This window comes from Parus major, chromosome 5 (genome assembly GCF_001522545.3).
Source record: "Parus major isolate Abel chromosome 5, Parus_major1.1, whole genome shotgun sequence".
NCBI classification, from domain to species: Eukaryota; Metazoa; Chordata; class Aves; order Passeriformes; family Paridae; genus Parus; species Parus major.
In genome coordinates, this window is record NC_031774.1 from 45,331,015 (window position 1) to 45,358,432 (window position 27,418).

Sequence of the window (27,418 nt, forward strand, 5' to 3'; positions counted from 1 at the left end):
GCTCTCACTGTAGAAACCAAGCCAAGAGCCACCTTTCCAATACTATGGGACCAAGACAAGTTCAGAAATGTGACATGGGTGGAGTGTAGCCATATGAGGAAATGAAACCAGCTGCTTCTTCTGGAGATGAGGGAAGCAAGTTAAAACATGGGACCTCAGTATATGATGCATGGACACAGGTAGACAAGTAGCATAAGAGGGCTGGTGTGGAAGCATGTATCTTCTGGCACATCCAGCACATCAGTCTGGGGACAGAAGTTTGATGCTTCCAGTTGCACCAAATGCCTGCACTTATCCAATGGATTAATCCTGAGGGCCTCTGCTCTGTATCAGTCTGTTTTGTTGTCATGGAATGTATGCTAGGATGGATAACAAATATGTCCAGGGAAATAATCACATGATGAGACTGATCAAACCAGAACCACAATGAAAGAAGGCTCAGAGCCATAACGCCCTGCCATAAAACCTGTGATAGAATTAAGTCAAACAATTGTAGCGACAGGGTACTATAGAAAAAGCTCACTGTATAACAGCCCAGGTTTAAGAAAACAGGATATGGCACACAGCTGTTGACTGTAGGGCTTTCCATAAAGAAACCGTCTCTTTAACAGCCCCTGGTTCCCAGCACAGTAAATGTTCTTCTGTGGGTGGGTGTGTCAGCTACAGGAGGATGCCTGTACTACTAGATTTTCCAGCAGCTGGTAAACTCTGCAAAGCTTCACTGAATGCTGGACGATCTGCTTAAGTATTCCACTACAGTATCTGACTGTACCATAATCTCTTAGATCAACCGCTTTCCTAACTGACCTCAAACTTTTCAAAAGCAAAGTAATAAGGTCTTCCTGAAGAATCCTTTTCACCTAAAAATAAATTTGCACCAGTTAAAGAGAAAATAATGATGTATAATGATGAATATTGACATACTAATTATAACATTCTTGTATTCTTGTGCATTTGTTCTTGGCTGACCCAAAAGTCACTTATCAAGTTTATCTGACATCAGCTTTTATAAAAATAGAAAATAAAAACAAACAAACAAGCATCATTTTAGCGACTTTAATAGCTGTGCCAAAATTTAATCACTTGGGCTGAAAATTGCCATGATGATTGTCTGCTTTGGCCTGTACAAACTTAATTCAAAACTGTTCATATTAAATGCTAATAATAACAGCTGCAGAAAAGCCCATAGAGGAACTAATAATTTCATCTTTAGATGAAGACTTGACTAACTTGCAGCAAATACAGCAGTCACACTCCAACAAGAGGGCTAAAGCAAAATTCTGAACAGCACTCACTAAATAGCACTGTCTAACCTGGATGCTGGATCAGACAGATCAGACGGAGCTCCCCCAAAAATTGCATATGATTATGTTGTTCCAGAATGTCATATAATGTAAACAACCAACTTTAACTTCAACTCTTCCCAGCTTTTATATGCTTGAACTTGCAGTGTAATACCTTTATTTGATTGTGTTTACATGTGTACACTTGCATGCACACATAAATCCCACAAAAATACAAATAAAATAGAAAGTACATCCAAATGATGTGAGTTTTAGAAGCACACATTACCTGTAAAGGAAAAATTCAAACTATTCACCTAAAATGATCATGTAGCTCCACATTCTGTTATTTGGCAGTACCATTCAGGCTCCATAAGATGGCAGACCTGCATACATTTAACAGTTGTTGGTGTAATGACATTGCTGTAAATACATTATTTTTAAATGGTTACTTTAAATTGATGGGACATGTTTTCACTCAGAGTGTTTATAATGTGATATATTTAGAACTGTAATGAACACTGCTTACTACTCCATATTGCCTTTTCCATACACTCTGATGGCTTTGGTCACAGCCTACATAAAGCACCTGTTAAAAAAACAAAATGTAGCATCATCACTCAGAGCTGTTTGATTGGGAATTACCATGACTTGATTGATATAATTCTTTCTAATAAATATGTAACTGGTTTTTATTCCCACTGATTCATTCTAGAACTTTTAGTCATTGTAAGTTAACTGTAAAAATATATTGCTGCCCTGAACACACCAAAGTCCTTGAGGTTATCTTTTAAATAGTCTGCTTTACAGGAGACTGTTTGGGGCAAAAATGACGTACTTGTTAACCCTAAAATTGGTATCTTTATTTCCCGTTGAATGATAGGATGATGTCACTTCTAAAAGCTTTTTTCAGGTTCTCTGACATTAATGTAGTTCTATTATCTGTACAGTCATTATAGTATTATTATAGTAAATTAATACAACAAATTTGTTTTATGAGTCATATTAGGTTGTTCTGGAAAATATTCAAGAACAAGGTGATGCCTTTAGCAATGCTTTATACCAATTTCCTTTCCATTTGTCAAGATGTCAAACTGGTTTAGAACCCAAGGTGCTCAAATATTAATTTTTCAAAAACATTTTCATACTTTAAATGACCAAGTAAGAAACAGAATGAGTTTGCAGTCTCACTTTTATGTTTCACTTTAGCAAACTTGGACTCATAAACATTATAATTACAGAGGCATATAATTTTCCCATAAAGGTTTCATTGCACTTGTTCCACTTGGCTAGGATTACAAGGAAAAGTGGTTAGATTGCTTTTAATATTTTGAAAGAATTCTTTGGAAAAAAAGACAGTAAAAAGTGTTCACGCCAGCAAGGAAGCACTTTGTACTCAGTAGGGCTCTGAAAAGGAAATCACGATAATTTTAAATTAAAAACTGATCTACTTCCAGGTAATCAAATGGAACAAAGAAAACAAATTACCAAGGAATCAAACTCAAAATCCCTACACTAGCACATCAAGAATGTTATCCTGAAAACAGTAGTTAGGAAGAAAACTTTCACTAGAGTGAAAAAATTGAGCTGTTATGTTCATATGCAAATTTGTAATTTTTTCATATGTAAACCTGCTCTTTAATAACTGCTTAGCAGCAAAACCTTATTTAAAACACTGCTCCCTGACACATTCACAGGCTTCTTGCTGACTCACTCTCCAAGAATGGGATTTTGAAAAAGAATGAAAACATTCCAGTAACAGAAATACTGAAGAATTTAGATAATGAGTGTCTGTAACCTACTTCTACCTTTTGACACTTATTGTATCAACCTTCACAGATGTGCCAGGAAATTCTTGCTGTTTTGAAACCCCCATCGTTTTTAAAGCAGTCCTGTAATCTTCTTACCGGTGCAGAGACTACTTTCTTTACTTCTGGTTTATCTTCGCTTATTTCAATTAGAGACATACAAAAAACCCCACACAAGTGCTTACGGTATCTCTGCAACTCCTTATGCGACAGGGCTGTAATGGGTTTTGGCCAGGCCCAAGGGGGCTACCAGCCCCACACGTTTGCAGACCAACCTCGCGTGCCTCGGCACAGCTTCCGCAGTTCGGGGCTAATTTTGCAGAAGCATCTCTTTTGTGTTGAAGGATTTTGCAGCGTTTCAGCAAGATATTTCAGCGATCAGTCATCACTTCGCCATGCATATCCTCCCCCAGCTGCCACTCAAGCTGTCACTTGGAGCAGCGGTCCAAGAGACGCTTCTCACATGGGCAGTGGAAGGGCAGCATAAGAAGGTTTGTTCTGCCACATTTTGCACCTCTGGCACCCTGTGTTGTGGTAAAGGATTGAGAAAAGAGGCTTTGTCTTTCTGCTGCTCCTTTACGTAGAAACCCTGCTCTAAAGAGGTCACTGACTGAGGAATAGCTCCTTCCTGCCAACTCTGGCTCATCAGCCAAGCTATTGCTGCAAGCTGCAGCGGTACCAAGAGGCGGGAAATGTTCCGCTGGGAGTGCTGATGCCGCCGGGAAGGGCCCAGAACGCCCGGAGCTGGCCGGTGCTGCGGACAGCGCCAGCTGCGGGCAGCCATTCCCGGCGGGGCCGCGGCCGCCCCCCGGCAGCGCTCTGGCACGCGCACCCCAGCATCCTCACTTGACGCATTGCAGGTACAGCAAGACCAATCAGAGGCCTTGACTCTTACCAGATAACCATTGCAGAGTCCCGTTAGCCAATCAGGCGCTCCTTGACAAAGTGTTGCCTCAGAAGCCTCAGCACCGCTTCCGTCGGCAGCCTCCGTGCCAGGCAGCGGTAACCTTCCGCGAGAGCATATAGGTCCCGCCGCCGGCCAGCGGCTCGCTGGCGGGAGCTGCCCGCCGACGGACGGAGGGAGCCAGGATCGGAGCGGCCGCTCCAGCGCCGCCTCCCCTTTGCTGGCGCTGCAGGACCTATATGGCAGCCGCCATCCCCCGGGCATCGAATGGCCGCCGAGTCCAGCACAGAGCTCTCCCGCTGCGGCCGCGTTGCCTGCGGGAAAGGCAGGGGGAAAACAGGGTCCCTCGGGAGGCCACAGTAGGCTCCGGGGAAGCGAAGCGGTTTGTGCTGTGTCGCCCGGGCCCTTGCTGGTGGGTTTAACGTTAATCGCCATCGGCAGTTCCTGCGCGGAGAGCGGGAGAATCACCGGAGCCGAGCCAAAGCCTCGGTTGAGGCGAACCCCAGAGTGCCTGCAGAGGAGCTGCAGAGCTGCCTGTGCCAAGCTAGCAAATGGCATCTGCGAGAGGCACAGTTGAGAGCCCTGCAGTGGTTAATTGCGGATGCCGCCACAGCGCCTTCGGGAGCGGCGGTAGGAGCCGCAGTGCTGAGCGGCTCCGGAGAGAGGTGCGAGGGGCAGGGCGTGAGGGAAGCCTGTGTCTTAGCAAATAGCTTGGATCCTCTGTGGCAAATTGAAGTCCCCAGCATATGGTCAGTTATTCCCCTATATCCTTCCAAACACCTACCATTGGTGTACCCGCTTAAAAATCCACCTGCAGACCGCGTAATAAATCTACTTCACTCTAAAGTGCAGGTTCAGGTGTAGCTGTGTTTTCATGCCAACATAATTCGGCCATGTGAGACCACCCTAAAGGATGCTCCCTGCCCCCTCTGGTTGCTGAGGGTTTACTGCAAGGATCTCAGGACAGACAAAATTCTAGCAATAACATTTTTGTTTAAAGAATTTAGCTAGATGACTATGTGGCACGCATGGACCCATCACAGAACAGAGTTCATTCTTTTTTTTTCACAAGCCTGTGGGCCATCGGTGCATCCTAAGTGAACAAGAGGAGACAAACTAAAGAAAGATGTGGGAGAAGGAGTAGGAAGATATCTATGTTTAAGTCATTTAACCCCATAATAATAATAATAATAACAAAAATAGCCTATTTTGTGTCTTTTACATTTTGCTTATTTAATGCTGAATATCTTGTTTCAGTTATATTTTAGTTGAGTGGATTGGTGCTCTGTAAGCCCCTAAAATAGAATATAGAGATAGAGACAGCAGAAGCAGAATGGTTGCCAAAGTGAAATGATCTGGAGTGCTGAGCACTGCATCAGCCCACACACAGGCCCACCCCAAGGATAGTGATGCAGAGAAGTCTTAGATGGTGCTCCCTGCTTGGAAAAATGATGTCAGTATTGGCAGACCTGAAACTAAACCAAAGGCTAACCAAAATAAACTCATTAAATGTACTTGCCTTCTATATAGCATAAATCCCCCCATTCTCAGTGCAGTGCACCTTTGTGTTAGGCTTGTGCTCTTTAACAGCACTGCTGACAGCTTCACAGCCATCACATAACAGTGCACTTACTAAATATAAGTCCTTCATTAGCATCTAGAATAGTTTTGCTACTACAAAAATAACAACAAATAGCCATACTGTGGGGAAGGTCAATGCTGCTTGCCAGGAAAGGTGTGCACGAAGTGCTACATGCCTGGGACAGACGGGATTTTAGGCATATTTTTATTCCATAGAAGCTGATAGCCTCAGAATAAAGCAGGCAGAACAGAGGTTTAATTAGGTAGTGGATGTGAGCTGTACCCTCATGAAAATGTGGGGAAGAATATGAAGCCCCATGGGACAGCTCTACTTGTTAAGTTTACAAAAAAAGATGGCTTTTCTTGGCACAATTTCTGAAGTTTCAATAATGATGGGAGTTGCTTTAAGATAGAGACACATACTCTGAGGGTTAGACATTTTAAGAGTCTGAGCTTCACATGAGCTAGTGTCCCCAAAACTAAAAACCTAAAGATCTACACAAAGAATTGGATCAAAGAGAAACCTTAAGGGGGATATCAGAACTGACATTCTGGAGGCATCAGATGCCCCTGTTCACCAAAAGACTTTAAAAGAGACAAGCCCTCGGGAGAGGACTTCTTAGGTACTGCCATGGAATATTCCCATGGGAGAGGCAATCTATTGGCTTTCTGAAAATAGGTTACAGAGAAGTTATTTCATTATGAGGTGGGTTTATTGCTGCTGCATTCACAAACAACTTAAAATAGTTATCCAAAGAAATGCAACGATTCCATAGTTTTCTTTGTGTGTGTAAGAAAAAGGAACAAGTGTCATTTGGCAATGGTGCTGGTTTCCAGCATCTGTAATTTGGGATGTATCTATACTTCCCACGTCAGGCCAGCTTTGCAATATAGCCAATTAGAATGTTGGATGTGTCTTGGACAACAGTATTTGATATCTGTTATTAACTCAGGTGGTTTTGATCTTGAAGCTTCTTATGCTCAGATAAGATTCTATCCCAAACTTACTGAAACACCTCGATTCAAGTGTGTGAAGGAAAGGAAGGGAAGAATAAATCCCTAACTCGTGCAAATTAACATGGATTTATTGACTTCAGGGGATGTTTACGTTGCTGAAAGTCTGTACCAGAAATTATGATTCTGATTTAAAATTATAATCACCCTTGAACCACATATGTGGAGTTGTTGAATTTTTTTATCATTAGCTGTAACATGAAGACTTATGGCAGCTCCACCTGACCCAAAGAAATTTCATTTAACATAGACATACTACAAAATTATAATTTGGAGTTAGTAAAGGAGGCTTGGCCATTAAAGGAGTTATCTGTGGATTTTAAATACCTGTCTGCCTATATCATATATATTCATATATTTGTTAAGTTTACCTGGAGCTTTTATTGCAAAATCCCAATTTGCCCCACAGGAGTTTTCAGATGAAAATTGTTGTTCATGGTCGAAGGAGAGGTATAAAAAACAATGTAAACAGCTCATTTAATAATTTCTATCATGTAAAAAAGCAATCCTAAATATCCGAAGATTTTTTTTCCTATGTTAAGCAGAAAGAAACTGACATGAGGAACAACATTACTGGGGATGAACAAAATTATTTCCAACCTTTCTTCAGCACCTAAATTCTGAAGGATATTTGTTTACTATTGTTTATTGTACCATTATAAGCTATATATTAGTTCAAAATTTGTAGCTAATGGCAACAGCTGTTCTGCTTTTATCAATTCTAATGCAGAAATTTAACATATAAAGTAAACTAGTTTTTGGCCCACTCATTTTTCCAGTGTATTCTTAAGAAATAAAATGCAAATCCAAGACATTCCTAATAAGTTGAATCTGACAATTAATTGCTTGTTTGTTACATTGTATCACTTAAAAATTTGAGGAATCTAACTACTGAAATTAGAAACAGAGTTTTCCCTATCATTAGAATAAGCATTCCTGTAAATATTGTTCTATACAGAATATTTAAAAATATATTTATGGTAAAAATATATTACTTTCCTTTGACAGATGTATTACCTGGATTCATCATCAGGGAATATATTTCTTATATATGTATTTATCAGTATAAAAGAAAGAGCTTGGTATGTTTGACAGCATTATGTGAAAATATGTAATACTTAGCAAATACACAATACATAAATATCCTTTTCCTCTTCTGCATTTGGTTCTTGAAAAATAGTGGATACAATTTGGCTTTTATCTGTAAAACCACTAACGGTAACAAAACAAAAATGGAGCAAGTAAATTGTTTATATCATGAATCATCCAATGTTTACCTTTCTATGAAACTGGCAATTGCAAAAACTGAGAAGGAAAATCCTGTTTTCACATATTCCAATGTCTCTAGAGAACTCTTCATAGGACTATGAAAAAAGGTTGGGGGTTTTAAGACTGTGGAAAAGTTTGGGGTTTTTAAAATTTATTCTACATTGCAAGTATTAAAAAAAAAAGTTGGGAAAAAACCTTTAGTTTTAAAGAATTGTTTTATGATGTTTAATCTGCAACATATATGAGTAAGACTGTATGTGGATGCAGGTCTGCAATTGCAATATTTCCAAGTCTTTTTAAGACAGGATCTTGAAGGTTCCCAACTCAATCTATGCTAAGTTTAAAACATGAAACTTTTCACATTATTGGGTCTCAAGGATGCCATTTTACATAGGTATATGAAAAAGGACTCACTAATTTCATTACAATGTGTAAATAATTTAGCTCTAACTAATGGTTAAGTTAGTTTCATGTAAACATCTAAAATTTTACTAGACAACAGGCACTCAACGTAGGTAACAATCACTGATTATTCAATTACATAGATGGCCTTTGAACACTAAATGCTCAGTGAAAATCCATAATTGTATATGATTATTGATATAATCCCCACATCAGTGGGGATGAGACAAATGTAAATAAAATCACAAGCATATAAAAGATTGAGGAATTTGATTTCTTTTTTAATCTCTCTTCAGAAAGAAACAGTTACCTACAGGAATATGTATGTACCCAAGATCTGAAATTTTAAATATTAACATGAAAGGGACTTTTATTTTCACCTCTTGTAAAAATAAATTCTGTTCTATCTTTTTATTTCAGTGGAGTTCCACCCACTTAATTGCAATCTTAGTGATGCTTATACTTTATAAATATTCTTGCTTAGGTTTTCACAGCTGCCAATGGCATTTAGAATCGTTAATTTTTGTGGAAAATGGTCTCCCCAAAAAACATTGCCTATATGAAGAGAATTTTGTAGGCAGTATAAAAAAATTGTTATACCAATAGAATTCTAGTTGACTTTAAAAAAAGTACAACAAATTTAGTTTGGGTAGCTCACGCATACAACTGGCAATATTATATCTATGAGTACTAATCATTTATTTTTTCCAGTTGCACAGATGTTGCATGTACATATATACTTGATTTTGGCTTCTTGTACTTCTAACCTATTATAAACTGGTTTTCTATGCTTATTGCCATAATATCAGCCTCCCAGCTGTGCATTAAATGATATAACGAACTTCTGTTCATCTGTTCTCACATCCATTCTCTCAGGACAGATATCTGTGGAATGTTTTAATTTATTTTTTTGGGTTTTATAAACTTATGTATATATAATATAAGAAAACAGTTGATATGTGTGAGGCCATGTTCTTTGGTGTTCATGTTAACAGCCAAAGCTGAAAAGCACACCTTGTATGTAAGTAGTAATATTTATTATTTTGTCAGGTTCTCAATAGAATTCTCTTTATATCTTAGGCTGCTCCCAAGGAATGGACGTTATAAGTCTCTACTGAAACAAAGACCAACTGTAAGACTGTAGTCTTACTATCACAGCAAGGCAAAATTTAGTAATGTAATACTAGGTAGAATGGTTTTAAGTCTTCCATTGCAACCATTCTATTTATTTTATAAATAAATTTATGAAAAAATATTTTCTTACTATTACAGTTCAAATAGAAGTCAACAAGGGCATGCTTAGAGACCAAAGTAATTTATCCAGTAAATTTATCCAGAACAGTAAATTTATCCAGTCAAAATTAATCTTAATAGATAGTGCATAGCCCTCTGTTCATAGAAAAGCTCTATGGCAATGGGATGGCCAAGTTCTCTGGTGTCAGGCACAAACATTGAGTAGTTCCATGGCCCAGTCCAGCTTCCACTGAGATTCAGGAGATTTTGAATGAGTCTGTAGAAGATCCTGGAAAATCATTTGACATTGTATATCATTGGAATGACAGGGGCATTTCTTGCCTGGCCACAACTGAATGTAAATTTTAAGAGAACAAAGAATACTGATCAAGGTCTAGCTGTACGATTGAGTGAAAGCATATTTTCAAGGAGCAAGGAGATGCCAATTTAGATGATTTTTTTTTTATTTGCATTAAATAAGCAGCAAAAGATTAGTATTCTGTTTTGTTTACATTTATCGTTGCCATATGTCAAATTAGGAAAAAAAATCCCCTTAGTCAGGATGTTATTTTGGAACATGAGCTGTGAAATATTTTCAAATACAGAATGATGCAATTTAAATAGAAACTACTGCAGAACTCAGCTGTGGCACCTTACTTGATCATCTGGATTTTTTTTATTTTTTTTTTATAAAGCAAGATAACAGTATCCCAAACTACCCTAAAAGTAACTTGGTTTCCAAATTTCAATTAAATATAAATGAATTATTAACATGAACCATCAGGAGTTAGAAAAAGTAGACAGAAAAGGTTAAAGAAGGAAAAAGAAATAGGAATAAATGCACAGCAATCCTTCTACTCAAAGGCCCTGTTAATCTTTGGCAACATTCATTGAATGTTACTGAGTGGCTTTCTACTTCACATTTCCAAGTTTCATCACGTATATCCAAATGCTGTAATGCTAATAGTTTGTAAGAGAATCTACATAAATTTTAATTACTTGTCTTATAGCCTCTCCTCAACAGATAAATCTAATCACTTTTTAACAAGTGAAGGTTTGGATCAATGGAAGAACATATTGCATGTGCTTAAAATTAACTTTAAGGAAATTGAAATAAAGCACTCAGATTTTAAACTGTCACATCTAAATGTTGGTAAGATTATTCTTCTGATAATGCCTTTTCTTTGCAAGATAATTGTACAAAATTATTAGCCCAATATTTATGTAGAATTCAGTGTTTTAACAATGAGGTCTTCACCTGTGTAAGACCAGCACAATAAGCAGGACAATTTGTACATGAGTACTGTTCTTCACATATCCCTGTGAGTCTCAGATTTCCAAGGTCCACTTATCCAAGCAAACACTCTTGTAGTTTACACCAAACATTGTGCCATGCTTTTCAGAAAGAAATTCATCTAGGAAAGTAAGAGCCTAAAATTGCTGGTCTGATTTGAAAACAAAAGATCAATTATTTGCACATTCTTCCACGGAGGGGGGCGGGGGTTGGGGAATCAGCATCACAGTTTGGTAGTTAAAAATAAAAAAAAAAAAAAAAAAAATTTAAAAAAAAAAAAAGAAGAAGAAAAGGCATATTAAAAATAGGAGGCTGGGCATTCCACATCTAAAATGGAAGCTGTCTATAAACCTATCATTTGCAGACTAGCCAGCTTCAAATTGGTTTTCTGACACCATTTCATACAGTAGTTGCTATACAAATGTTAGAATGGTTTGGGAACCAAACTATGACACATTAAATGTGCTATTTTGTTTGCTGAGAAATCCCTCTACATTGCAAAAAGGTAACTGTTGTGCTTGCCAACCTATCACTCTGTTCCAGAAAGACAAGCAAATAAATTGTAACTTCAGTTACAATAGCTATTGAAACTATTAAACAAACAGAATCAAACTGATTTTTTCTTTATTTCAAACACTGAAAGTACTCGTGATTTTTCAAAAACAGAAGACAAATGAATTTCAAAAGATTTACTGCAATACTGCAAGCAGATTTATCAGAATTATGATCATACTGGAAATACTGCAAGCCTCCAAATCCAGAGAGAGGCCCAAGCTAAAACCTTCAACTAAAAATATCTCGAATTACAGCAATCTCAGAATCTAAGGGAACCTGTCAAGAATGGAACCAAAATCCTAGATTCCAAAGTGGGTCCATGTTTGTTTGTGCTTCCATGCCTATTAAAGGAGGTACAGTGTGAACACTACGATATTTTTTGGGGTTTTTACCAGTGTGGATAAAATCCTCAGAGCTGACAGGGAAGAAATGAAGAAAACAGTTTGACATCAGAACATGCTTTTGCTGCCTTTCATTTGCGGGCTTCTGAAGAGGCTGAAGTGACACCTCAGTTGTAGACCATCAGATTCTGGATTGAATCTCGCCGTCGCTTGGATTTTGGTGCTTGACAAAAGCCCTATGATTAATAAAAAATAAAAAAGGCAGCTGTGCTTGCTTCAACATTTTAGTTCTACAGTCTCTGTCACACACGCCTTATCACCGAAAAAAGAGTCCTTTATTAACGTTTCCCCCCATCCCCGCGCCATCATCCTCTCCCAGGTGCCGCTCCGGGCTCCCCGGGGGAGTGCAGGCCCGCCCCGCCGGCGGGGATGCTGTCTAGAAATTAAAAAAAGCACCAACTTGGCCGAGATGCCCTCGCTCCGGGGGTTCCAGCGCGGAGAGCGGCGGGGACCCGGCAGGGACCCGGCGGCGAGGCAGCTCCACGCGGGCTGCGCCAGCACCAGCGCTCGGCAGAGGAGAGCCAGTGCCCAGACCGGGCTGCCCTCACCCCTCTGGGGGCGCTCGGCCACGGGGCTGCGGGAGCGGGAGCGGCCCCGCCGGGGGAGGGGCCGGGCCGCCGAGGGGGCAGGGCCGCCCGCCGCAGTCACCTCGCACATACCGCGCCGGGGAGGAGGGAAAAGGGCCCCGCTCCGGCGGAGGGATACAGCCCCACGTATATAGCAGCGGCGCAGGCTCACAGTCCCAGCACTCTGTGAGCCGCACCGGGAGGAGGCAGCAGTCGCCGCCGCCGCTCGTGGTCGCGCAGTTCGTGCAGCCGCCGCCAGGCCCGCCGCCGCCGCGCCATGGTAGGGGGCTCATTCGATCGACCGGCTGGGCGCGGCACGGGGTGCCCGGGTTGGCGCGGGGGCTGGTGCGCAGTGCGCTCGCTGCGGAGCTGGGGACGGTCGGGTTGGTGGACTCGGGCTCTCCCTGGGGAGGACCGGGGGTGTGGGGAGCCTCGCGGGGACCCTTCCCGCCCGCCGAGTCTCCGCGGGGTGAGCGGGTTGGTGGCTGAGGATTCTTCCTCTCCCTACCCCCCGCCGCCTTGCGCGGGATAGCCGCGGAGCTGCGGCCCTTCCTCTTCCGCCGCTTCCTTCCCCTTTCCCCCGGCCTGCCGTGTGGGCGCCCCGGCCTCGCGCCCTCCCGCCCCGCCTCGCCTTCCCACCCCTGCGGAAAGGGCCGGGCGCGTCTCCCCGGGGCCACGGCCCCAGCGCCGGGCAGGGCGCGCTGCGGGGCGGGGCACGGGTTTGCGGGCGAGGTTCCCGCTCGGCTCCGGCACCAGCTGCACTGCGCAGGAAGCGGGGGGGCGGCCGGGGGAGGGCACCGCTCTGCAGCTACTGCGCCCCCCCCGTCCTCTCCAGTCCCCCCCCCAAAAAAACGCAGCCGCGGCGGCGAAGCCCATCGCTGTCTGCATTACATCATGTCTCCTCCTCTTCCTCCCGGCCCCCGCGCACCCCCCGGCCGCGGGGACCGGGGCGCTGTGCGTGTTGCTCGGTTGGAAGCGGCCCAGCTCCTGCATGGGGGGCTCGGGGCAGGAGGGGCGCAGCCTCCCCTCTCCCCGGGGGCTGCGGGGGAATAGCTCCTGCCCCAGCCTCCCGCTGGAGGAAAGGCAACGGTTAGGGAAGGCTGGCCGCTGAGCCCGGGCGCCCTCGCGGTTGAATGATGAGAACGTGGTGTGGCCGCCGGCTGTAGAGGGAGGGAGGGGAAACGGGGACGCACTGCAGCAGTGGGTGGCTGCTGGCCGGGAAGGGCGCCTGTTGCGCCGGCGGGCTGCGAGCCTCCCGCCCCGGCGGCCGGGCGATGCCCGCCGGAGCGCATCGCATCATCTGCCAGGTGCTGGGGGGCCAGCCAGCGCTGCTCGCAAAAGAGAGCAAGAGGAAGGGCTGGGATTTTGCCGGCGGTTTTTCGCTTCCTACGAGAGCGGAGAAACAGTTGCAGACTGACCTCTAATCGCTTTTTGGCAATCTGGGTGTTCCTCGATTCTGTCTCTCCATCTCCCCTTCCCGTAGGAAAGGGGTGACATCACCAGGACAGGATTTGATGACTTGGCTGGGTGGGGTGATGGCTCCAGCCCTAGCTGGGTACCTTTGTCCTGTAGCTGTGGTAAGAGGATAGTGGCTGTGCCTGTTGCTCGGGAAGGTGAACCCCTTGGCAGCATAGGGTCGGGTTGTGTCCTCGGCATCACCGCGTTTACAAAGATTTTGGGGTTTTGTTTGGTGGGTTTTTTGATTTTTTTTAAATTTTTTTTCCCGTTTGAAATATGATTTTTTGAAACATTCAGTGAGCTCCGATTAATGAAGCAATGAGCTGGTGCTGTGGGCTGGAGGTTTTTTGCCAAGGTGTGGCTCTGTTTCCTGTTCTGCAGGGCAGTGAGTCTGTTATGTAAATTCCTTAGATAATCTTTAAGTAAAACCTCGCATTTTCTGGAAAATCGCAAAGAGTGCAGGAAGTCGAGCTGGATTTTGAACAGAAGCTTTTTTGCAGTTACTAAAGAAGACTCTTTAGCTGTTAGCATTTCTACCCTTTTCTCCCTCCTCCAACACACTGCAGGGAATTGTTTAATCATTGCATACATACCTTAAAACAAGCCCCCTACCTAATTACACATGAGATCTGTGTATTTTGCTTAACATATAGAGCAGATTTTCAATCATATCCTTTTCCCATATGCAAGAGCTTAATGTTGTATAGCTGATTAATTCTCCATTGTATTTGTTGCTCTTTGCTGCAGTTAGATGGTTTTTATACCTAAAAAATAAAATTTTAGGACAAAGAAGGGTTTGCCTACCTTTTCTGACCTACAAAATTCTCTGTTCTATTTGTAAAACGGTCCAGTAAAATGTGTTTAAAACAAGTTATACCTTGTATTCTTCATATATCTGTGATTTGGCATGTAAAATCATCCTTTTGTTTTTTCTTTACTAGGAAAAGGTATATTTTTCCATAAGGAGCTAGATAGTTTGAGCCCAAACAGTGGAGCTTTTTGTGATGCTCTATCCATACATAAGGAGAGGTTTCTGGAAGGATGTGGCTATGACAGTTAAGCTCTAGAAAGCCCTTTTGATTGCCTACTGAGCTGCGTACCTTTGTATGCAGTAGTGGCCTCTTGATGTACAGAATCTCATAAACAGGCATTTTAAATCTTGCCACTTAAATTTAGATATAAAACAACCTGCATGTCCAGATGAGGCACTTTAAATTGCGTGCCTGAACGGAAAAATATGATGTGTGAAATCATAAAATCTGTCGTTTTCTTTGTCAGAGGTGGCAAAAATCTCTGTAAAATCGAGATGTAATTTGTAATATTGCAGCAGAGCCCCTTCTGTGGGGCTGGCAGAGGGCTGGAGGCTGCTGCGGTGAGGTGGTGAGGGCGGGCAGGGCTGGAGCAGTGGGCGGCACCTCAGCCCACGCGTGTGCGGTACCCCCACGCTGTGCTGGGGCTCTGCGCTGCTGGGAATGGCATGTGCTGTGAAGCCCCAAACATGGCATTAGGGGTTTTGTGCCTCTCTCGATTGCAAGGAGCCTGCACTGTGTCCTTCACTGGACCAAACTGGATTCATCAAGTTGCAGGATGGCATTTGGTTTTTTAACAGTTTCAAGTCAAGTTAGCTTATATGCTAACGTATGGAAACAGCTGCGTGGTGTAGGTGAGTGCAGTCTCCTCAGAGACAGAATTCCAGGGTTTGAAAGTGACTCCATGAAAGTAATGATAAATCACTTCTGAAATTTAAAGGAAGTGCCTCATTGCTTGACAGAGCTAGAGGTAAACAGTATTCTAAAATGTTCTATTCTTCGTGTAGGCTGATCAGCTGACTGAAGAACAGATTGCTGGTAAGTGTTTTGATGATAATTTCTTTTTTTTTTTTTTTTGCTGGCTCTTGTGACTAAAAGAAAATACATTATCTCAAGCATAGTGGAAAAAAACATCTTTGACAATTTTAAATCTGTACTACCACTTTTGAAAAGCACTCACTTAAAGAAATACAAAACTAAAAACAAACCAGACAAAAATATTCTGGAAGATTACTGGTCCATTGCCTCTTAATTTAGACTTCTTATTCCTTGGACTACAGATAATGATATTTTTTTTTAGCTGTTCAGACTTGAGCCCAGTTCTCCTCGATTTCTTGTAAACAGAAATAATTACTGGACTCAGATGAACTATTAGAGTCAAAAGCAGACCTAGGTACTCTTTAATAAAGTGAAGGTAAACTGCAAATGAAATGGCAACAAATAAACCTCAGATGGGTTTATTGCACACTGTTACAAGCCAATGTCTTTTAAATAAATCTTTTAATAGACTGCCTGTAATTCAGGTTGGTAAGGAGAGGGGGCATTATTTGACCTTCTGGAGACCAGTCCTCCATTTGTGTCTTGACACTAATTCTTATTGTCTGCTGACTTAAAAATAAGTGGTAAATGACAATGCTTTTGTTCCTGTAAGTCTTTTAATTGTAAAGGGAACCCAGTGGCTCCTTTCACTTATTTCAGACAGCTGCTGTTCTGTGGAACAACTGTGCCTCAGGCAAGATGCAGATGCATGGAAATGAATTACAGGGTTGTAATGCAGATAAATAGCCACATGAAATAAGTTCGCATTTACTGTGAAAATTATGTGTTGGTATTGTAAGTATTTTTTTATTTGTATTTGAGAGTGTTAATTCTCTTAATACAGGGACAATTAGATAAAAAGAGAACATGTTTCTTAGAATTGTACCAAGCTTTATCAGTAGAGTGCATTTTTAGTCTGCATTTCTATCATGGTGGTGATGTCTCTTAAACACTGGAACTGTTTCTGCCTCTAGAATTCAAGGAAGCCTTTTCCCTATTTGACAAAGATGGTGATGGCACTATCACAACAAAAGAACTGGGAACTGTCATGAGGTCACTGGGTCAAAATCCAACAGAAGCAGAATTGCAGGATATGATCAATGAGGTAGATGCTGATGGTAAGTATTGGGAAGGTGCTGTGATCATCTTTAATATGTATGACCTCCACACCTGGGCTTAAACTGCATAGGGGAGAACATGACATAGAGCTCTTGAAGCAGTTTGAAAATTCTGGATAGACTCTAAACTCAGAAGGATGTCAAAGATGCTAGCAGTATTTGTGAGACTAAAAACAGGCAGTGGCCAGAGACAAAGTTATGCTATTTGTCTTTAATATTTTATGGGTCACAGGTTTCCTATTGCTATCTGACTTGCCCTGACCTGCCATTAACCTGTCTTTCCATCCAGCTTTTCTGTATGTGTTTTATCAGCCCATGCTGGTTTTAATAGCTTTACCAGTGTCTGTGGCTTTGGCTAAGGCAAAAAAATGTGTTAGGAGTGGAATAGTGTTTTCAGTGGAAGTTTAGTACTATAGACTAGAGACTATATGATCTATTTAATGCATTAAATCCCTAATAGATAGAGAGGGGCTATTGGAGGCAAAGGCAGAAAACCCTTCCCATATCAAGGCTAACAGAATTACTTTAAATGAACACCAGAAAGCCCATATTGAAACACAAATTGTGTTTCTGAACTCCACATAGGCTAACAGTTTTAAAAAGAAAAATATTTCCCCTTCTCAGGGATGTCAAGCCTTTAGTCTTGTTTGTTGGTTGTGATAATGATTTCTCTCTAACCTTCTTTGTAAAAGAAGAGTGAAAGTATATTGGCAAGAGTATAAATTACTGGATTATCAGGCCATATTAATTAAACTACTTTCTTAAAAAAGGTGTAAGTTGACCTTAATTGCTAAGTCTACAGAAACTGAAAAGCTTCAGTGTCTGGAGCGGTATGTAGAGTTTGTGTATAATAGCTTCTTTAGGTTGCAGACCAAATACTGCTGTGGTGGATTTAAAACAGAGGGAGACAGAGGACTTCAGATAAATATGCCTGCCCAACTGTTTAAATTTGGGTTACAGCAGAATGCTTTGCTATTCTTCTGCATGTTCATTGAGTTTTTTTCAAAACTGAATATTAGACCTGTGTTCATATTTTACTGGTATGTAAAGCTAGCCATGATGATAAATAGCTGTGTTTGTCTCAGGCTAGAATCTCTAGGATGCAAGGATTTTTTTAAATTTCATTTGTTGCACAATGAATTTGTATGCTTCTTTAAATCAATGAGTAGGTCTTAGTTGCACAATGAAGTGTTTAATGTAGTTTTGTGAACTACTTAGTGTGCCTTTTTGGCATATAGAGCTGGATCCTGACTATACAAATCTAGTTTCTTCACCATACCACTTTTTTCCTAGCTTTGAGCAGGCTGAAATTTAAATCTTTGATTTGATGGAAAAGCATAATCTTAGGGGTGATGCCTGGGTGTCAGCAGAAATTTTCAGTTTTGCAGTAAAATACCTGTAAGAATGCCTACAGCTAAGCTTATCAGTAATAACAAATAATGTCAGCTTTTTTCATGTCACTGGGATTTGCAGATCATTGTTGCCCCTTAGAATGGTTTGTTGCTTTTGTGATGTGCAGCCTTGGTTGATAAGGTAGTTGAGTTTTAGAAAGAAAAAAAAATATTTATGAACAGTTTAGTGAAATGTGATGTTCCCAAATATATTAATAACCTGGGATTGTAATGGCAGCTTCAGATGTGTTCTTCCTGGAAGACACAACAATTGAGAGATGATGAAGAAATTTGTGGGAGTTATTTGAAGTAAAGTTTTGTTACTGGTTGACCTTGAAGCATCAGACTGACATTTTACTTGTGGCTTTGGTGGCAAATAGTGTGGCTTGTCCTTGAAAGAAGGCAGCAGTTGATTTTGTGCTGAAACAGAGTGGCTGTTGTAATAGCAAAAAAGGCAGTGGCAACAATTTAAAGAGAAGAATGAATTCGTCTATAAGGACAGTTAACAGAGCATCTTGTCCCTGGCTAAATCAAGTGCCAGGGTTTTTTTTGTTCGCTTGCTTGCCAATGAAGAAAAGCATGGAAGTTTAATTTTTTGAAATTTCTTTTTATTAAGGCAATGGCACTATCGACTTCCCTGAATTCTTAACCATGATGGCCAGAAAAATGAAGGACACAGACAGCGAGGAAGAAATCCGTGAGGCATTCCGAGTCTTTGACAAGGTAATACTGAAAGTACAGCTGCTCTGCAAAAGCAGAAATTATGTCTGTATTTTCTTTAGTGTTTTCTCTCTTCTTGAATGAGAGTCCTCTAGTAGAAGCAGAGGAATTGGAAACATAGCAGAGATTGTTCTGAATATAGAACCAGGATTGTTGTGGCCTGGTTCTACTTGCTTTATACAGTAAGGTCTAAGCTTTAGACTCTTCCATGAGGAAAACTTTCTGGCCTTCCGTTAGAAACAGAGATTAGCAGACTTAATGCATCGCGGGGGAGGGGAGCAGGGCTTTTTTGAGACTTGTGGGTAGAGGAGGGGGATTTTTCTCTACCTTTGACTTTGGAGGGAATAGGGAAATACTTGCATGAATGCACAAGGTTTTATACTACCCCATGGAAGCTTTTGAAGTCAAGGTGATGTCATCAGGATATGGAGGGACACAAAGTATTACATGTTCTCTTTTCAAAATGTGAACTTTGAGGTCGCTTTCATGAAAACTTAAGAGCTCAGCTCCCTTGACCTTGTTTAAGAATACTTGGGCATACATCAGTTTTCTAGAGCAGGCGTTCCTCTCTTTGGGTTGTTTAAACATTCAGTTATCATACAAGGATTGTATTGAGTAGTGGCAGGTGCAGCTGTAAAACTAATGCGCATACATGTGTGGAAGATGATTTTACTACTTCTTATAGAAAAAAAAGTGCCAGTCTTAGTACTTTGCTGAAAATGTGGGGTATTTCTGCAGACTAGATTAGGGTGTAAAGCCACTGAGGTAGGTTATCCGCTGGTGATGGCCATATGCTGCTCTAAGATAGTGTATTCTTCCTGTGTATGGAATTTCTGAAGTGGCTCAGAGTGAGCTTTAGGTTTGGACATTGCAAATGGGACACTGGCTTAGAAGTGTCAGTTTCTCTTCTCTTTTTAATTTTGCCATAAAGCTTCTCAAAAATCCTTATGAGTAGAATTTAAATGCTTTCTTTGATTTGCTTTATATCATCCACGAAGCCTAACATAGCCAGCTGCAGTCTGGTTATAGAGGTAGTATTAACACAGAAGAGAAAGTTGACTTCATTTTTGCTGGTGGGGAAATAGGTCTCTTTTGGTCTTGCTTAGGCAGCAGAGACTAAACAAAAACTTTTTTAGTTTTGTTTCTTGTTTATTTTTGAAAGCTCTTCAAAAGCATTAAAAATGTCTTATCACAACTACAAGTCAGGCATGCAGTTGTTATTACAGCACAATAATTGTATGGAAGGATATGGTGTCATGCATGCCTGAGAAGGCAGTGGGACTAATACAGTAGCAGTTTCTACAGTGTGCCGGGTCTGCACATCTGTCCCAAGTGCCATAAGGCTGCTTCAGAAGCAATTATTTGAAACCTGGATATAGTTTCCAAGTTAATCAATGTCAGGATTGTTGTTCATGGTCTTATGCAACTCTTTTCTCATAGGATGGCAATGGCTATATCAGTGCAGCAGAACTTCGCCATGTTATGACAAACTTAGGAGAAAAGCTAACAGATGAAGAAGTAGACGAAATGATCAGAGAAGCAGACATTGATGGGGATGGGCAAGTCAACTATGAAGGTAAAAAGATGGTTGTCTTGACTCAAAACCATTATTCAGACTGAGGAAAGCATGTTGCGTTGGACAGTAATTTTTAATGCTCGAGACACAAGTTTATTTGCTTGTCCACTTCTGTGGACAATACCTTAGATGCAGTGAAAGGTGTTTTATTATGCCAACTGTATTTTAGACACTTTTGACCTGAAGTACACTGGAGACAGTAAAATCACAGTGACTTTTTATCTTTTCAGAATTCGTACAGATGATGACTGCAAAGTGAAGAAACCTCCTTTACACCTTTTTTCCTCTAGAAGAATCAAATTGAATCTTTTACTTACCTCTTGCAAAAAAAAATGTTCATTTATTCATTCTGTTTCTGTATAGCAAAACTGAATGTCAAATTACCTTCTGTCCACAAACTGCATGTAATGGTTGGTGGTCCTGTCCCTAAAAGATAAAGTTAAACATCAGTTTTACAATATAAATAATTGTACTACCTTGAAAATAAAAAAAAAAAAAGGAAGCACTTCGTGAACTTGAAAGTTCCATTTGCTAATGACTATTACACTGTTTGGGCTGGCCAGTTTTTCATGCATGCAGCTTGACAATTGAGCACAGTCAGACATGTGTATTAAAAGGAAAAAAAAAATCCTAAAGGATCCACTCTCTTGTTCAACAGTGGATTCTAGTTCAATTTGTAGTATAAATTGTCATAGCTGGTTTACTTTAAAATTGGTTTATACCTCAGGATGGTATGCAGCAAAATGGTTGAAGGATGCAAAACTTAAAGAAAATGCCCTAAAGGTTGAATGGTTCTCCTGTACGTAGAAGTGTGCTCCAAAAATAGAATGATCTTAACTATGGATGGCATGTCTGTGTTAAAATACTGGTTTAACATTGTCTGCATTGCACTATAGTGAAACGGGTGTCAGGCTGTTACCGTTCACAAAATTTTTAAAAGAAACCTTCACCAAGGGAGCATCTTTGGACTCTCATATTTTTAAAACCTTCTGTACCATGACTTGGAGCTGGCGGAGTAGCCTGTGGACTTCAGCACAACTATCAACATTGCTGTTCAAGATATTACAATTTATGTCCATTCCAAGTTGTAAATGCTAGTCTTTTTTTTCCAATAAAAGACCATTAACTTAAAGGTGGTGTTAAATGCTTTGTAAAGTTAAAATATATATATATAATTGAGATAATAAACCAAAAAAGCAGTAGGAAGGAAGTGTTTCTATGAATGACTTGCTGCTAAATTATAATGCACATGTATGCAATAAGTTATCCCCTATCTTTTCAAGATGGCAAGAACTGACCTCCTGTAACCCAAGACCTTTGCTATAAATAAATGAACTTGTGCTTGCCTTTCATATTACGACAATGTTAATTTAGTTGGTCTCAAAGTCGTGTAATGCTGACTCGTCAACTATCAGCACAGAAGTAACACCTCATTTCACTACAGTGGAGAGCTCTGAGCATGCATGTCAATACTGGGGAAACATGTATAGGTTGCTTATGTTTTTTTTGACAGGTTATAAAAATTAGTTGGAGAATTTAAACAGCATGGACTTCATAGATGTCTGTGATTCTCAAACATGCCAAAAATGCATTTATCTACCCGCAGAAAGAAAACAAAAGGACATTTTACAATATGTATTAAAAAAACCAAATTAAGCCTTTTTGGAAACTGGGGCTATTATGTCTTGACTTCTCAAACACTTGCATGAATTTTGTGGGGTGGAGAAGAGGACTAGGGTTAATTTAAAAACGATCTTGTTACTTCTGCTTTGCATGCACTAGCAGTGCTTAGTCATTCCAGTTCTCTGAATAAGTGTTCTCTGATCCTTCAGCTTCCCCATGAATGAGTGGCAAAGCAGCCGTGTGCACTCTTTGAAAGAAGAATGCTTCTTTTCTTTCTTTTTTCAAATTTTTTTTTTTTTTTTTAAGCAGAGCCTCCATGTGGAAGGCTTTTATGCTTGGGAGGGAGGGACTACAGCATAATTACTGACTAAGTTTTTGTTTCCAAATGTAATGGGTTGCAAACCGTAATTGCTTGACTGCATTTGGTTTTGGAGAGTATTGATACCGTCTCTAGGAAGAGATGGCAAGTCTCCATTCATCCTGTCTAACTGAGGTGCGTGTGTTAAGAGCTTGGTTTGCTCAGTGAGGGGTCAAGAGACACCTCCAGAAGGCAATTGAGACTACTTGCCTTCAGTGATTTTTATTTTTTTTGCCCCTGGGGGGTGGGGGGGGAATTCTGGGTGACAAGGGACCCAGACACCTTAACCAAGTGCCTAAAAGTTAGATGGGCTGAATGTAGGCAATCGCTTAGGTATCTATTTGTTGCAAAGGCTTATTACCATGGCTGTGAATGCTGTCCTAGCAAACTGGCCTCAATGATGGGAATGTCTGACTACCATTTGAAAGTACAGTGTTGTACAGCAGCCGCCAGCTGCTGCTTTAGCAGTGCTTGAGAATGGCTGCACTGATTCTGTAGACCAGCTTTTTTAAAGAGAACGTACTCAAGAGACAGGCAAGGTAGGAGTAATGGCTACAGCTCTGAACTAATTCTGCCTGGGTATGCAGAGATCTTGTCTAGTAGGTAAATGCTTCTTACCATCTATCTGTCGTTCACTCATGGTTGGTAGGGTAGTTCACCTAAGAACAGCTGCTTTTAGCTTACTCAGTGTGCTCTGTGCTTGCTAGCAGAGACCTCATCCTGCAAGAGGTTCTTGGCTTGATTAGAAATTGTCTGGCAGTGTGCAGTGTTGGTATGCCCTGTAACTGAATCTGCCTGGAGGTATCTAATTATTAACTGACTTCAGTACCACATCAACCTCGAGTAAATGTATCCTCTGTACAGGACTTAAGCTCTGTTCCCTTCTGCATAGTGAATAACTAGAAAAATGAAATGGTGTCACCAAGGTATTTTTTAATTTTTTTTCAAATTTTTTTTCCTATGAGTGTGTGTGTGTGGCTTTGGCTTTTTCCAAATGTGAAAGTGTGGGCTGGATACACTTGGTGCATGGCTTAGAAACATGGGACTGGAAAGAACTTCCTGGGTCATCAGATCCAGTCCCCTGCTATTGCAGGCAACCGTGTCATATAATCCTTTTAATAAACTTATCAAGCTTAAACACCTGCTTGTAAGTGGCTTGTTTTCATGGAAGTTCTGTAACTCATGTTGCTCTCAACTGATGCAAATAATATATGAAATATGAAGTTAATCAAAAGGTCCTCCAGCTTAGCTTTAGGTTTATCATTACATTTATTTAACTGACTTTCTTGAACCTGTTACTATTTGCACAACACTCAGGAAAGTGTTGAGTCTTTACCCCCTCTTGCTATGAATAAGAGTTGGTGTGCTTGCTTATTTTTTTTAATGGAAAAGATGGATGTCTGGCTTGTTGAAACCTGTTAGATATGTTAATTGTCAAGGCAAGAAAAATTAAGTTACTTGTATTTGATACATAAATTTAAGGCTAGATTATACATAACCATTTTTAAAACACATCAACTTGCAGTGTAGTTTTATATTTAATACTGAAATTGTACTGCTAAAGTTTAAACTGCTGTTAATCATATTCCTCTTCTGATCATAATGAAAAAATAAAGGGTAAGAAAATGCTTAACATAGATTATTCATTATCATGCTTATTTTATTAATAATTCAGGCATTGAAACATCTCCAGGTATGGGGTTTTTGTTCTGTTTGCTGGGGTGGGCTGGAGTGAGGGGTGGGGAGGGTTGCTGACATAGAAAATTCTTAACCCCCAACCATTTGTCACACTTCCACAGCTTCAGAAGCACAGACATTATAAAAAACTTCAAGAAAGGACCCTCTGCCTTACTGATGCCTTAGAAGCACGTGAGGGTGTGCACAGATCTGTGCGCAGTGGCCAGTGCTGTGGCTGCCAGTCCCTGTGTCCTGGGCCCTGGATTGCAGCATGTGTGATGTGAATGCAGATTCTTGGTCCCGGATGAAAACATCCTAGACTAAAACCACGGTCTTGGGGTTTAGAAACATCAGAGTTAATTTTTTAACTCTTGCTTTTCCCCTGCCATGAAACTAACTGCAACACTTGTTTTGCTGCGATCCAGTTAGGGTTTGGGCTCTTTTTATTTCATAGTTTGGGTTTGGGTTTGGTTGGTTGGTTTGTTCGGGGAGGGGGGTGGGGGTGGGGGGAGAGTGGGTGTTTGGTTGTTCTTTGGGGTTTTTTTTTTTTCAATTTACTAAGTGAAATCTGACATAGGACTGTGGTAGAACCACAGCATGTTCTGATACACAGACATACAACTGTCAAGTTGTACATGGGCAGTGAAGGCTGATGCCCTGGATCTCCTGACTGACATTTAGGAAACCAAATATTTTATTTTCAAGTAGAGCGAGATCTTTAAAATCGGCAAGGCAAATCTATCAAGTTGTGTGGGGATTTTTTCCTAACAGCATTGCAATTCCAAAATACTAATGATGATGGTTTTTTAAAAAAATCCGAATACAAGATTGTGAAGTAATACAATAAAGAATTGTGTAAAGAACTCGGGTTCCAAAGATTCTTGATGTTGTTTGCTATAGAAACTTTGCATGAAATCTCAAGTACTTAGTCAATTTTATATTTTCTAAGAACCCCTATCAGTGAGTATCCTAGGGTAACATCAGGATATTTGAAAAAGTTGGTAATTTCTTTAATAGTAATAGGTTGGGTTTTGAACTCAAGTGAACAAATACCCCAATAAATGACAGACCTGCTGATTAGGTAGACCCCAAGAAAACCTCTTACAGTCTCATAGATGATTAGGTACAGTTGTTATCTAACAGTAAATGAGTGTGTTGCTCTCTGTCCGACTGGTGACTGTAACCAGGAGCAGAGCACACTTCAGAGCACAGCCCAGTCCTTTCGGCCCTCGAACTCCAGGAGAAAAAAACCCACAAACATTTAATACAAAAAATAACATTGTTGCACGAGGTTAAATTTCTCCCACATCCCTGTGGAGGCCAGCGCTGTGTAGCAATGCTACAGAAACAAAGTTGAGAAGCAGTGACCCTCAAAAAGAGGTTGCAAGTTGTCCTTTCCATCATCCCTGTAGGTGAGCGACGAAGCCAGATCTGCCTGGCAGTGGGTACCACAGCCTCGTTTGTGGTATCTTCTTGTTTTGATCTTTCATAGAAGTTTCATTGACTGGGAAATCTTGCACAGATCTCCTCTGAAGAGCTGCTTTCGTTTCAGTTGCTTTAGAAGTCAGCATCCACAGAAATACTGAAAGAATTATTCATAGTGCAGCCTTTTCCTGACAAAAACAACTCCTAAAATAGTGGTTGAAGTACAATATAAAAACTCTCCTAATCATCTAAAAATTAATCAAAATTATTTCTGAATATTATTTACTTAGAGATCTCTAAATATGATATATTTCAAAAACAGATCCTTCAACAAATGTCAAGCTTGCCCTAAAATTTGCAGCATTTAAAATGAACACAATATTTGAATAGGAACCAACTGAATCAAATGAGAAATTAATAAGGCATTAAAAAGCATTCCTCATTTTACTAGTTTGCAGTGGGATTTGCAATAATAATGCTGTCAGTGTAGCAAGTATTCTAAAAAAGGGTATGGTGAAAGAAATGGATGGAGGGAGAGTAAAAAGAATACCTGTGTATGAGACTGCTTTGTAGTCTTGTCCTACCGAGAATTTGTTGTCCATAAGGTTATAAATATTTAAATTTGGGCTCCTGATTTTTTTAGCAGTGGTGCTGTTACTCGGTTAGTCCAGTTTTTCTGTTCACATTTACCTGAAAATATACAACCTGGAAAAGCTGCCAGCCTGCTGCTGTTCAGAACCTGCCAAATGTGCTCTACTTATTCTCAGATTTTTTTAAAAATATATTTAAAAATAATAATTTCTTCCAGACATTCTGTTAGGATGCAAAATACAACCACAATTTCATAAAGGTTTTACTGACTATCTTGTGAAGTGAAATTTTAGCCCAGAGTATTTAGCTGTCTAGGAATCTCTGTGCAACATCAACAAGGTTAGTTTCTCAAGGGTTTTGACATAAAATTTGATGGATATTTCCCTAATAACCCATTTGTTTCTTTAGATATTAATAAATAAAAATTCCTACACAAATATACCAGATTCCCTGACAATCAGTGTGTATGATGCTGTCCACCTTACATAGCTGAATTAAAGACAAGTAGATTCAATCAGTAAATTAAATCAGTAATTAAACCAGATTTTTAGTAGCAAAGAAGGTATCTTGCACTATGGTACGTTTACAAAAGCACAGCTAAATAGTGAAAATAGCCTTGCTGATTTATTTTCCATCAAATTAATTTATAGAGGAAGGTATATATTACATATATTATGTATATATATTATATATATTATACATATACATATACATATACACATATATATACACACACACATAAATAATTTCTGAAGTACCTCAGGTTATTGCTATTTTTTGTATTAAACACTTGCATACATGGAAAATACTATCAGAGAAAAGTGGTCTTAGAGCTACAAAACTACATACTCAAAATTTTAAAAAAACCCCAAACAATTAAGGTTATCCATGAAACTTGAGACTGGCATATTGCAAATATGATTGCAAAACATCATGACACTGACATATCTCATTCTATACTTCCCTCTGCATCTTTCCATCGGTGTATTAAACATTTCATTGCAACATTCTGTCCATACCCTAGTCACTACCCACTACCCAGCTCCAAAGTCAGAATTGCTTTTTTTACTCAGAATTATTTTCCTATGACACTTAGGTGTCTGAGTGCTTCACAAATGCTACGTTCTTTTAAGGACACACAGTGAATTGAGGACATGTTTTATCCTCACCGAACAAAAGGAGCCGAGGTGCACTGAAGTCCAAAGCAGTATTCCCGAAAGTTCAATGTGAGACCTTTTCATTTGTTAGAATCATAATTGTGCCTCATGTGTGGTACAAAGACACCTTGTCAGTAAGAGCATCTTTCAAGTCTGAAAACCAATCT

At 40.4% G+C, this 27,418-nt stretch overlaps 1 protein-coding gene across 1 annotated transcript; it reads left to right on the forward strand.

Moving 5' to 3' along the window:
* The first annotated feature begins 12,379 nt into the window (after nt 1-12,379).
* On the forward strand, nt 12,380-21,552 carry CALM1 (calmodulin 1). The gene is made up of 6 exons (XM_015629955.2): nt 12,380-12,590; nt 15,585-15,615; nt 16,590-16,733; nt 18,741-18,847; nt 20,285-20,420; nt 20,651-21,552. Exons 1-6 carry the CDS (start codon nt 12,588-12,590, stop codon nt 20,677-20,679), a joined length of 450 nt encoding a protein of 149 aa, XP_015485441.1. The 5' UTR covers nt 12,380-12,587; the 3' UTR covers nt 20,680-21,552.
* Nucleotides 21,553-27,418: the final 5,866 nt, after the last annotated feature.

What these genes read in the sequence shown, in the direction of transcription:
- CALM1 (XM_015629955.2), top strand. An exon ending in CAATGAGGTAGATGCTGATG is followed by an intron (nt 16,734 to 18,740) that starts GTAAGTATTGGG and finishes CTTTTTATTAAG; the next exon opens with GCAATGGCACTATCGACTTC. An exon ending in TGGGCAAGTCAACTATGAAG is followed by an intron (nt 20,421 to 20,650) that starts GTAAAAAGATGG and finishes TTATCTTTTCAG; the next exon opens with AATTCGTACAGATGATGACT.